The sequence below is a fragment of the Neolamprologus multifasciatus genome, chromosome 22 (genome assembly GCF_963576455.1).
Source record: "Neolamprologus multifasciatus chromosome 22, fNeoMul1.2, whole genome shotgun sequence".
Classification (NCBI taxonomy): domain Eukaryota; kingdom Metazoa; phylum Chordata; class Actinopteri; order Cichliformes; family Cichlidae; genus Neolamprologus; species Neolamprologus multifasciatus.
The window spans coordinates 32,657,608-32,671,479 of NC_140459.1; the positions used below are offsets into that span (position 1 = coordinate 32,657,608).

Here is a 13,872-nt window from a genome sequence, read left to right on the forward strand (position 1 = left end):
CCCTTCACCAGACCTCATTAGTACTGCATAATATTCATATTTGACTGCAGACAGAGCGTCCTTATAATTCCACGTGTTAACGATGCATATCCTTATGGACAGCAAGACCAGTCTTTGTGCAAAGCCATTCCAAGCAATCTTTAGTTTTAAGTTTGCATAAATCCAGAGTAAACCAAAGAGCAGAGTGAATGAAATAGAAAGTCCAAGTTTTTAATGGAAAGTACTGAGTAGACTGTGTAGTCCATTATTGTAGTAAGACACCAGTTTATCAGGAGTAGATAAATTGTCTCTACTGGGCAGACTGTCAGTTCTACAGCAGAAGGCAGTTATGTCAATGTTTTTAATATCGCGATATGACAGAGCGAAGAGTTTGACTTAGATAATATTAAATGGACATCAAAAGATACCAGCCTGTGGTCAGATATGGAAAGATTAGATACTCCACAGTTCTGAGGAGTAACACTGCATACATCGCATAATATCAAGAATACGGCCCTTAGAGTGAGACTGAAAATCAATAAATTGTTGCAGGCCAAAGCTATTAAGAGATGATGAATAATCTCTCATAAGAGTATTAGTGACAGCGTCTAGATGTATATTAAAATCACCCAGCAAACTAACATTGCAGGAGAAAAAACTTAGAAGCTGGATGAAGCCGAGCAAACACATTTTAATATTGTCCTCTTAATTTTCTGAGGCTGCCTAAACAATTACTTGGCTGATGTGGTTTCTATGGCTGCTATTACACCAGGCATACGTGCGCTTTACTACCAATGAGAACAGCAATCAGCACTCTCCCTCTGTCAGGGAGATAACACTCCAACTCCTAATTCAGTCAAGCAGCCTTTGGGCTTTTCGAGCAATGGGAAAGACTCAAAAATCAAAAACTTAGTGTTCTGCATGCCACACTGGGGAGTCAGACAGCCCATAAAAAGCAAATACTGGGGTAGACAGAGTTGTTTATTCAGCTCTACACTGTTTGGTGGGCGCGCGTCCTTTTCTGATTGAGAGACCATTTGCTGTGTGCCATGGTGAATCACTAATTCTGAAATCTGCTCTTCAGAGGCTGCTGGGGCTCTAGTCTGAAATTTTAAAACAGGCCTCTGGTTTTTCCGTGGAATCAACTCACTCGTGCAATTAAGGCACAACTGCAGTTTTTCCTTTTTAAAGAATAGGACGATCTGTTTTCACAATCTATTGTTACCCCTTAGCACCACTATTATGTATTCTACCTCAATTTTGCCCCCACAAGACGTACCAAGGGCAGGAGGCTTAAAAAAAGGATCATCTAGGCAGTTCATCTTTACTTATTGAGCTCTGAAACTGGGGTTTATGAACAACCACCGTGCTGGTTTAAATGATGTATGGTTGAACCGTGCCACAAATCTTTGGTGTTCCTTTTGAACTGAGATACAAAGCTCAGACCGTTTAGCCATGGGTTACTGGCTAATATGAGCTAAGCTGACAAAAAGTGATGACTACAAGATAGCTTCATAATCCCTGAAGGAAGATTATCCCTGTCAGAAATGGACTTTGCAGGAAAAAAAGAAGGTAGAGTTGACTGAACCACCGAGAGAACTGCTCAACTATATTGACATTTTATGAAAAAAACGCTTTGTTTATGTTCCACAAACACAAAATACATCAGAAGAAAGTGTACAAGGTTACAGAATAAAATATAAACTCGTTTTCACAGGTATTGTGAAATGTATGTATTTTTTTATAACTTTCACTTAATTATACATTTTGCTTTTTACCAATAATAATGCTCATTTACGGTATACTGGAAATATTTTCTCCAACCCCATCTCTAGAAAAATTTGGAAAAGTACATTTTAAGTTCATAAGTTTGATAAATAGTTAGTCATGTGTTTTTATCTCTGTCACTGTAACATAACCATGTATGAAATTAAAATAAATCTCAGGACAAGAGGCATTTTTTTCAATCAGGCAAACTTGAAGAATGTACAGAGGTTTAGGCTACGTCCACTCCAGCACAGGGGTATCTGAAAGACTCTTTACAGAGCCAAAAGTAAAACCCTGAAAAATGTACAATAACTAAAGTAGTAAAGTCTTAACTGCAGATACAACTCACCTTTCATCTCTGACCTAAAGCCCTTTATGTTTTAATCTTAAAAAAATAGTTTGTGAGCTTTGAAATGAGTCAGTATGTTAAGAGTACTACACCTTTTTAGCAAGGGTGCATAGCATTCGTTCTTCAAGTATTTATTCTTGAATGCGCAGGTGTTTTGTTTTTCCCCTACTGATCCAGTATGAACTCAAACTCAAACTACATCATTATGTTTTTAGACACCACTCAGACCACCACTTGACAGTGTGATTAGAAAGTATTGCTTTACATCATCACTATAAAAAACACCATTCAAGGAGCAAATATACAGTAGTTATGGCCTTAGTAGGGCCTGGTGTGATTTTCAATTTATATAGGTGTGTCCCTCCTTAGGCGTCACACTTTTTGTACAGCTGACCCTACCCAGCAATTAAGAGAATACTTAAGGCCCACCCCCACAACCCGAAATAGAGTAAACAGAAGAGAACAGATGGGTGGATTGAGAGAAAAAAAATATTACCAGCCTTCCCACACATGTATCATTGATATCATTGAGTAGTGCTACTTTAATAACTGCTGATATTTCCTTAAGTCTTGACCTGAATTTCTTCCACTAAACTATCAGCACATCTTTTAGGCCCCATTCCTACAAGACCACTCAAGTAAGTTTTAGCATTAATTAATGTTGTCTTACCTAATTATAGACCGGTTTCTAACCTTTTTTTAATCTTGAAGAGTAGGTGTCAAAGAGTTAACTAAATATTTGCGGAAGAAAGGTTTATATGATGAGTTTCAGCCAGCAGTGTTTCTGTGCTAGGATGCACACTAGTGAGGGTTATAAATATTCTTTTTATGGCCTCTGACAGTGGACTCATCTCTGTGCTTGTCCTGCTAGATAACAGGGCAGTATTCAATACTGTTGACCATAACAATTTATTACAGAGAACTAGAACACACCATAGGTATGAAAGGAATTACACTGCAAAGTTTCAATCATATCCATCTGCGAGACGCCAATTTGTGGCATTTCTGAGGTATCTTTACTTCAAAAGCTAGTCATGGAGTTTGAAAACACTGTATAGATTTGTATTGCTATGCAGATGACAGCCACCTTTACTTATCCATGAAGCTGTATGATACAAATCAGTTAGCTGAAGTGAAGACATAAAGGCCTGGATGACTTCTAATTTCCCATATTTAAATAGCCCGATGTCAGATCGCAAACTTTCCAGTGCAAGATGTAAGATTCAAAGGTTGTAGCGTTGACTGCGAGATTTCGCTTTAAACTAAACTAGTTTTATTACTATTTACACTTAAACAGCTAATTTCAAAACAAACAACCATACAACGACAAGTGACAGCACCACCCAGAGTGGAAGAACTTGAAGATTTCATCAACAGATCCAACAAACAAAACCCAACCAAGTTAGAAAGACTGATTTGTCAACTGATGCCGAGGACCTACTCACAACCGACATTCAGGTAAGTGTTTTTGAGTGTTTTCCATTTTCTCGTGGAAAAAGGGTTGTGTCATAGGGGTAGGAAATGTTGGGATGGACAAGATCCAATCTGGGAGCAACCTCATCTGCGTTATGAAAGGTCTGACACCAAGATAGAGATCTGTAGCATTCTCAAAAGTCTCAGTTTTAACCTGTTTATAAAAACAGAAAAACAAAACAAAAGCAAAGTTGTGCTTTGGACAACAAAAACATTATGGGCCAGGTTTTGATAGGTTCTAGGTTCATCAGTGTAATGGAAAATTTGTGTTTCAACTCATCTAACCTCTGTGTGCTATTGGTACGTACTTGTAACTTGTACAAAGAATAAGTGTATGATGGTATCCACACAATGGTACCACACCACACTTGCCAGTCACATATAAAACGTCTCTGAATCCCATTTTGTGTAGTTTTTCACCTGTGTTGTACACTTTTTGGCTCACTTCATAATATGAGTTGGGAGTTCATACTCTTACTGTTGTATATTTCATTCCAGAAATCAGTATTTGAGTTCATATTGGGGAAAAATGTAGAAAAAACATAACTTAATAGACACTCAGAAAGACAAACGATCAGCTAAATGTTAAACTTTGAAATCCAGCAGGTGGCAGTCGATTTTGTAGACATATAGATAGATCTATTATTGTACAATCTACTGTACAATATAAAGCGCCTTGAGGCAACTGCAGTTGTGATTTGGCGCTATATAAATAAAATTGAATTGAATTGAATAGATAGGTATCTTAATGTATTAGAGTAGCAAAGTTTTTTAAATGTTGGATAGTCTTTTCTTAAGACAATGATTCAGCAGTTACTGTACTGAGTTTGGAGAGTTAGGCTTTTATGATTTTTTTGGAGTACAGGATAACAGATTTTAAGTTGTCAGTATTCAAGAAATTGAACTGTAAACTTTGATCCTAACCTTCATCCCAGAATATTTAGGTTTTCTTGTGGAAAACTGGTGGAAAGAGGTAAAATGGTAGAGTTTGACCAGTTCAGAGAGTAGCTTGAGACTTCTCTCTAACCTTAAATGTTTGCGGCAAGGAAGAATGGGGTCCTGAAGGATTAATGGCAAACCATCTGCATAAGGGAGATATTTATGTTCTGTATTAGATAATGTCTTAAAGCAGGGGTCTCAAATTTGGCCCTTAAAGTGACTTTTTATGTTAGGGAGGATTTGTTTGTTGTTGAGTGCAATTTTTTAAATAAGTTTTTTAAAAAGCAAAACATTATTTAATATGAAGGCAACATGAGCAGAGAGTACAAACATGTTGAGGGACTTGTTGTGTTAGTTCAGTGAGAGAGTCAAAAACTAATGTGTGCCCTTATGTCTGCATTTTTATTTTGGTAAATACGAACAAAATTATAGCAGAAGTGCTTCTGCATGTCTGAAAGAGAGGACCAATGTGTTTATTTAGTAGTTCAACCCCCCCTCACCTCTACTGCAGAGCCCCTCTGTTTTCACAGAGTTGTGCGTCCACATTGAAAAGGCCGAAAACGCTTACATTCCAGTACTGCGCATGCGTGAAACCAAGACGATTCGACCTGCCTCATTTCTGCCGCGGAAACTGAAACGTCCCGGCAAAATGCCAAGGAAAAGCACAGAGTTTTTTAAATGGACTAACAATGAGGTGGCGTTGTTGCTGCGAGTAACACAAAAGTACAAAGTTGCAAAAGCAAGTGAGAATTAAAGAAATTGAAGAAAAGCTATTTGGTGCATGTACAAACTGATATTAATCTTTAATATGGCTGAAATAATTGAGCGCAAACAAAGCAATTGCTGTATAATGCCTTCCGGCTATCTTAGGTTACTTGGTCACATGACTGCATCACATGACTAAAATGTGTCATCGTTTTCGAAAAGGCTCCGGGTTCTCTGTCCACACTGCAACGCGACCACTGCGTTTTCAAATGTATACGCTTTGGAGAGCGTTTTCAAAACGCTGCGTTTTCCTTGACCAAAAACGCCGTCTCAGTGTGGACGCAAGGCCAAAACGGAGAGAAAAAGATGTGTTTTCAAATGAAAAATGTATTAGTGTGGACATGGCCGACGTTTAGCCCCAGGAAGGCAGCAGCCCTAGACAAGGTGTGTCCTAGGCTGTTAAAGGCTTGTGCTGCTGAACTAGGGGAGCCGCTACAACAAATCTTTAACCTCAGTCTATGACTGGGGAGAGTGCCCACCCTCTGGAAGACATGCTGCATCATTCCGGTCCCCAAAAAGAACCGGGCCAATGAGCTAAATGACTTTCGACCGGTGGCACCGACGTCACATCTTATGAAGACTCTAGAGCAGCTCTTTCTCAACCTCCTCCAGCCCCAGGTACAACATGTCCTGGACCCACTACAGTTCGCCTAACAAGGCAGATGTCGGAGTGGAGGATGCTATTCTGTACCTCCTACACAGAGCTCACTCGCACCAGGATAAGGCACGGTAAGGATCCTGTTCCTCGACTTTTCTAGTGCCTATTATACAATCCAGCCCCGTCTGCTCCAGGAAAAACTCAACAGACCACAGTACGTCAGGCTGAAGGACATCACGTCTGACACTGTGGTCAGCACCACAATAACTGTGCTGTCCCCTCTTCTCTTCACCCTGTACACCTCTGACTTGAGCTATAACTTTGAATCACGCCATATTCAGACATTTGCGGATGATACAGCCATCATGGGGTGTATCTGGGATGGTCAGGAAGAAGAGTACAGGAGTCTGGTGAGGAACTTTGTTACATGGAGTCACACAAACCACCAGCAGCTCAACACATTGAAGACCAAGGAACTGGTTGTGGACTTCGGGAGGTCCAGACCAGGTGCAGTGCCAGTTAAGGAGGTGGTCAACATGTACAAGTACCTCGGACTGTGGGTGGAAAACAAACTGGACATACAACACGTAGCACCTGTATAAAAAAAGCCAAAGCAGACTGTATTTCCTCAGGAGGCTGAGGTCTTTCAACATCTGCAGGAAACTCCTGTGGATGTTCTACTAGTCGGTGGTTGCCGGTGTACCTCTCTATGCTGTGTTGTGTAGGGGGAGCAGCACAGCAAAGAAGGACTCATCCAGATGGAAAAACTAATCAGGAAGACTGGCTCTGTGGCCGGCATGAAGCTGGACATTCTGGTGACAGTGGCAGAGAAGACGACACTAAAGAAACTGCTGGACATCCTCCGCATGTGGTCATAAATAATCAAAGGAGTCTACTAAGAGACAGGTTGCTTCTCCTCAAGTCTAAGCCCAACCTAAGACTTATTCTTGATGATCTGGATGGTGCAACCTTCAATTATCGCAAAGACCACACACTTCCATGTACTGTTTTAAACGTACAGTGATACCATGTTATTAGGAGAAACGGCAGATCGATCTATTATGGGGTTCAGTGCAGCAACAGTCATCACCCATTTTGAGTTCTGAGTAGGGATGGGTACCGGTATCCGGTGCCATGATGGCACTGGTTCTGACATAAACGGTAGTAACGAGACCGAAAAGCAGCGCACATTTCGGTTCTTTTTTTTCCCTGAGCTGTGACACACTTTAGATTCTAGCCAATCATTTTACCTTTCCGAGGATAGTAGGCGGGTCCAGGTACGTACGTTCTTTTAGAGCAGAGCTACAGATTAAAAATGCTCAAGGCAAAGCGGTCAAAGTCTGGCTGTACTTCACAGCAAAAGATGCAAACTCAGCAGCTGCAACAAGTGCTTTAAGCTGATACTGTGATGCTGTCAAAGGAGGTAACACCTCAAATCTGATGAAACACCTGGTGACGCATAGCGTTTTTTTTTTTTAAAAGCCGAGAAATGCGCCGTATTTGATAGCTTGCTGCGAGACCTCACACCGAACACATCTACTGCGGGTGTGGTGCCTGTTATCGACCCGGAGTTAGCAACATCCCCCAAAAACCCGAAGAGGAGAGTCCTGGCCCCTAGCCCTGCCAGTGTAGCAGAAATGATGAGGATGATGATGCAGCAGCAGCCGTTCTTCTCTGCATGAGAAGCTTAATGTTGTTCGTGTGTAATTTACGTTGAGTAGGCTAACCACGTTATTACATTAATGCATGTAAGGTGAATTAGCAAACATCATCATAGCTACATGCAGCTGTCTTCTTGTTTGATGGCAGATACTCCCTTCACCCTGGACAAAAAGGCTAAAATGACCAAAGAAAAAGTGGAAAACAGTTAAACATGAGAGGTTTTTGGACAAAGTTTGTGTTTTTTCCATTGTTTAAGCTGCTTCCAGCCAAGAGTGACACCATATATGCCCCATAGCTGCAGAAAAGGCTAACATTGTTATCTTTTTACAAAAAAACAGCTGAACATGAGAGGTTTTTGGACCAATTTTGTGTTCTCCATTCTTTAAGCACCGGTTCGAGCACCGGTTCGAGCACCGTTTAAGCACCGGCACCATTTCAAAAGTACCGGTTTGGCACCGGTATCGGATAAAACCTAAACGATACCCATCCCTAGTTCTGAGCTTAGCAGATTGTTAATGTAACAGATGCAAAGATTAGACTTTGTGAAGAAATGATACAACATCTTTATTAGAGCCATAAAAATGAACAATATTTAGGAAAAGACTTTTCAAATGAGAGAAACAGTCTTTTGGAATCAGAAGTTGTGTGACTGCAAGCAATCACAAGTATTTGAAATGCCCAACTTCTTTCTACAATTAAGTTCAATATTTTAACAGTCTGGAAAAATGAACACCATATCTGTCCTTCCAGATGACGATAAGAACTGGCTGCAAGGGCTGCCATGTCCTCTTCTTTATCAACCTCTATTGCAAACCACTTAAGCTTCCCTTCTGTGTCCTTTTTTGGAGATTAAACATGTCCCAGAGAAGGAAAATATCAACCAGGAATATGAACAAGATAAATTTAAGACCAGCTCTTAATATCTTGTGTCTGCCTATGCCTATGGAGAATTGGTGATCAGCACTTTTCTTATCCTTCACTACTCTGTGTTTGTGTTGTTAAAGAGTGTGACTGTCCAAGATGGTAGAACAGGTCTTGCTTTTACCTCAAAGGTTTTTGGTGTTTCAAGGTTAATTCAGCCCATTTGAGTGACTGTCCTGACCATAAAAGTTGCACTTTTTAAATCCAGCAGGCATGTCATTGCCAGGATAATGGATCAAATAACCTGTGTACATGTGAGTGCCCAAGACTAACAGACCAACTTAGAGAAGTAAAAAAAAAAATGCTTTATAGCACCATTGGAGGCTTTATAACTACACGTTTATCTTAAAATGAGCTCTGCTCGCTCCCTTTAAATCTTCCTTTAAAGCACAACAAGAGGGGAAATAATTGAATGAGAATGTATGCATGGCCACCCTTAATTGTGTATTTCTCCGAGAACTCCAATTCAAAAGAGATGACTCACTCATTGATTTTGCTTCCGAGCGGTTGCACTCACTCAGCTGAAGAAGCTGGACAGAAGTTTACTCCCTCCTTGTCCTTTGTTACAGTTCAAGATTCAATAATACAACAACGATACAAGATCAAAGAGCAGATAGATGCCGGAATACGTTTTTTTTTATGTTACCACATCGTATTTACATAAATAAATACATCCCTACACTGCTATTTCTCAAATAACCATTACAGTAAAAAGCAAATCAGTATTGAACATGTCCCCAGTTGTCTAACTAACTACATTTCTAAAGGTTTTTCCCTGTGTCATTTCTCATTATTACACTTCATTTATGGACTTTGTGTATTGATTTCTTTGCATGTGTGGATTGCATGGGTCGTTACCAACATTTGGTGAGAATGTCATATCATTAAAGTGCTTTGAGTGCTCCAGGAGAATAAAAAAACACTATATAAGAATCAGTCCATTTACCATGTCAGTAGCACCTTTAGTAATATGATTCCTCCATAACAATGCGAGAAAGTGTTTAAGTCATACAGGAAACAATTATGTCAAATTGTTGCTGCTAAAGGTGGCCCTACAAGCTACTGAATCACAGGGAGTACTTACTGCTCGCCTATTTTGGCACTGATTGGCTTATGTTGTTTTTTTTATAAACATTGACATGATGTAATATCCCATGTACCGTTGCTTATCTCAGATTGTATTTACCTCATTTTAACACCTGGTATATCCTGCCAGGCACAACCGAACTGAACAGAAGATGTACTTCCTTTTTATTATGACTGTGTATACAAAGCAAAGCAGCAGAGGAGACGAGCATTTGCTTCCTATAACAAGGGCTTTAACTCACATAGCCATCAGAGTAGCATCGGTATCAAATGACCTATTAAACATGACATTGCAGCATTGCGCCCTTGCAATCTCCCCATTTCAATGTGTAGTGAAAGTGTAGACTTCAAACTACATACCTGTTTTTTAAATTGTGTTGACAGGCCGACTAAAACCAGACTTTTCTTATCTAAATACAGTCATCATTTTGGCACAGGAAGAATGGGTAAAAACAGGATTTTGTAATGGAAACATTTGTGATCAGAAAGACCTTGACTCAATAGGCCTGATGACCAAATATTATTTAAATGAAGCAGAATTATGTAGGAGCAGCAGTCTTCTTTCTTTGTAGGTTCACTGAACAGAATATGGTTAAATGGTATTAAAGTCAAGTGGTTATATATCAGTTTACTCCATTACAGCTTCACAACACTGAGGTGAGCACAAGACCCTTGGAAGTTCATCCTTGCTATTGACAATATGCTGGTAGACTAATGGGAATGGCATGGCAATGGGACATACTGATGTTAATTGGGAAGAATGGTTATTTAAGTTTACTTTGAATGGTTGCTGGTCCCAGAGGTGCTGGTCTGAGTAAAACAGATGAAATACTGGGATTTTCTTACAACCATCTCTTTGGTTTACAGAGCATGTTCCTAAAAAGAGAAAATATCCACTGGTCAGAAGCTCTCTGGGTGAAAATGTCTTGCTGATGCTAGAGGACAGCAGACTGCCAGGAAGACTTCGAAGCCCCTAGTCTCAATCTCATACTGGTTTCTTGAAAATGAACTTTTATTTAAAATATTTTTGATACAAATTTTCTTTTTCTAAAAAAAAGAAAAAAAATATACATTCTACATTCTGAAAGCCAAACAAGTTCTAAATTTGGTACTAGTAATGCTGGGCTTACACTGCGATTTTTGGCCCATTTTGAGCCGATTCTTGAGTCGTGCAACCGTTTTGGCGATCGGCCCGATTTTGGCCTTCATCGTGCGTCATGCATCGTGTAGTATACGTGGGGTAATACGTGGGGTAATACGTGGGGTAACGAGAAGCAATTAACACCTTACGATCAACTCCCGATCATCAATCGCTTGGTCGTGAGGATTTCAAACCTGTTTGAAATCCTCGCGACCGTTGTGAGGGTGTCACCGCAGTTTCTCACACTGCGCACGCGTAAACAAAAATGTCTGCGAAAAAGACGGCGCAGCACGGCAGTGCAGCGTGTGATCTGGACACAAGCGATGGAGGCACTTGTAGAACTTTGGAAAGCTCATCCGAGCCTTTTCGATGTGGCCTCACAAAATTATCACAACCACAACAACCGTGAAAATAGTTGGATGGACGTTGCAGCTCAATCACAGCTGCCTGATCATGTTTTTCATTAGCAATTTAGCAAAGTTGGTGGTGGTGTGTGTCTGTGTGAGTGAAAGACAGAGAGGGAGAGCGAGCGACAGAATTTCTGTTATAACCTTCATTTTATGGACGCACAGTGTGAGCACTCGGGTCGCATCAGAGCATCGGGTCTAACCCTTGCGAGTCAATCGTGCAGTTTGAGCAGGAGCTGAATCGCACGACTGAAAAAAATCGCACAGTGTGAGCCCGGCATAAGGTGTAACTTATGAAGTAGCCGATGAGCGTATATGGATAATCAAGTACCTACTCAGGCCTGCGTTGCTATACTGACTTTGCGCACATTAGGTGGTACTTGACTAGGGATGGGTACCGGTATCCGGTGCCAGCAGCGCACATTTCGGTGCTTTATTTTTCCTGAGATGTGATACACTTTAGATTCTAGCCAATTATTTTACCTTTCCAAGGATAGTAGGCGGGTCCATGTACGTACGTTCTTTTAGAGCAGAGCTACAGATTAAAAATGCCCAAGGCGAAGTGGTCAAAAGTCTGGCTGTACTTCACAGCAAAAGATGCAAACTCAGCAGCTGCAACAAGTGCTTTAAGCTGATACTGTGATACTGTCAAAGGAGGTAACACCTCAAATCTGATGAAACACCTGGCGACGCATAGCTTTTTTTTAAAAGTGGAGAAATGCGCCGTATTTGATAGCTTGCTGCAAGACCTCACACCGAGCGCATCTACTGCGGGTGTGGTGCCTGTTATCGACCCGGAGTTAGCAACATCCCACCAAGAACCCGAAGAGTAGAGTCCTGGCCCCTAGCCCTGCCAGTGTAGCAGAAATGATGAGGATGATGATGATGCAGCAGCAGCCGTTCTTCTCTGCGTGAGGAGCTTAATGTTGTTCGTGTGTAATTTACGTTGAGTAGGCTAACCACGTTATTACATTAATGCATGTAAGGTGAACTAGCAAACATCATCATAGCTACATGCAGCTGTCTTCTTGTTTGATCGAGTGATACCATATATGCCCTACAGCTGCAAAAAAGGCTAACATTTTTTTACAAAAAACCCCCCCAAAAAAAACAGCTAAACATGAGAAGTTTTTGGACAGAATTTGTGTTTGCCATTGTTTAAGCACCGGTTCCAACCAAAGGAGGTATGTTGTATCAACAGAAAAGGCTAACTTGGTTATCATTTTGCAGGTTTTTGGACAAAGTTTGTGTTCTCCATTCTTTAAGCATCGGTTCGAGCATCGGTTCGAGCATCGGTACCGTTTCAAAAGTTGGATAAAACCTAAACGATACCCATCCCTATACTTGACTGTTATGGAAAACAACTAAAACAGAGGCGAGTCTGTAGTAGTGGAAGAAGGCTAATAGAGAAAGCATTCATCTCTCTATCCACCAACTGCCTTATTCATCTCTTCTGCCCTAAAAACCGCTACAGGAAGTCTTTCATAGCTCATTAATATTATTATTTTTTACTACTACGATTATACCTGGTGACACTAAAGAGTATTTAAAGAGTATCTAGCTACCTAGCTTACCAATTAACCTAACCCCACTAACTGCATGTCTTTGAATTGTAGGAGGAAGTAGGAGTACCTGGACAGAACCCATGCAAACACAAAGAACATGCAACTTCCAAACAGAAAGACTTTGGTCAGATGGTGAATTTGAACTTCTTGCTGTGAGGCAGCAGTGCTAACCACTGCACCACCGTCCTACATACATGCATGCACATGCACACTATACTGAAATAACTCTACCTTACCTTCATGGACGGTCACCCCACAGTTGTCACACTGAATTATTTCATCTGCATCCTCGCTGTTGTCTCCCAGACAAACGCAGCAGATGAGAATGTGTTGAGTGCTCCAGGTCTGGGACCGATCCAGCAAAGCACCCTGGGGAATCAGGGAGCAGAGTCAGAGTCACAAACCCAATGACTGACATTCATGGAAACGGTTGAAGTTGATTCTCTTGAATTTACTATGATGACATCAAAACCTCTCATTGGATTGCAGGCACTCGATGACTCGTGTTATACTTTGGTATTATGGAGCACAAAGCAAAGGTGCCAATGTAAAAGCCAGCTGCCTTAAATTTAGTTCAGCTGTAAATAAGCTGAAACAAACTTATGGTATTAAGCGCTTAGATATTACAGATATTAATAAATGGTATATGCATTTTAGATTATCATCTCTGATTTTGGAGCAGGCGTTAACAACACTCCTGAAAAGAGTTTCTATTCTTAATAGATAAAACACTAAACCAGCATATAAGAGAACAAGAAAACAGATTCCGATGATGCATTTAGTATTTTCTTTTTCAGTCACCTTTCTCACTCAATATGTGTTAATAGACAAAAAGACCTCTCTTCATTAAAGCACACTTGTTATTAATCTCTGGCTCTCCTCTACAGCATGTCTTTATCCTGCCTTCCTTCTCTCAGGCTCAGGGAGGTTCTGCCGGAGGTTTCTTCCTGTTAAAAGGGAGTTTTTCCTTCCTGCTGTCACCAAAGTGCTTGTTCATAGGGGGTCATATGATTGTTGGGTTTTTCTCTGTATTATTGTAGGGTCTACCATACAATATAAAGCGCCTTGAGGTGACTGTTGTTGTGATTTAGGGCTGTATAAATAAAATTGAATTGAATGTAAAAATAATTTTAATAAATGAACAATAAAAATGACATCCATCCATCTTCTTCCACTTATCTGGGGCCGGGTTGCGGGGGCAGCAGCCTAAGCAGAGAAGC

At 40.6% G+C, this 13,872-nt stretch overlaps 1 protein-coding gene across 7 annotated transcripts in view; it reads right to left on the bottom strand.

Annotated features, from left to right (window-relative positions):
• The window catches only part of phf14 (PHD finger protein 14), a 132,683-nt gene that overhangs the window by 111,543 nt on the left and 7,268 nt on the right, over window positions 1-13,872 (bottom strand). For all 7 annotated transcript variants that reach the window (XM_085148943.1, XM_085148942.1, XM_085148945.1 and 4 more), the window contains exon 4: window positions 12,889-13,021. In XM_085148943.1, the coding sequence (XP_085005069.1) occupies window positions 12,889-13,021 (133 nt within the window). The remainder of the gene's footprint in view (window positions 1-12,888; window positions 13,022-13,872) is intronic.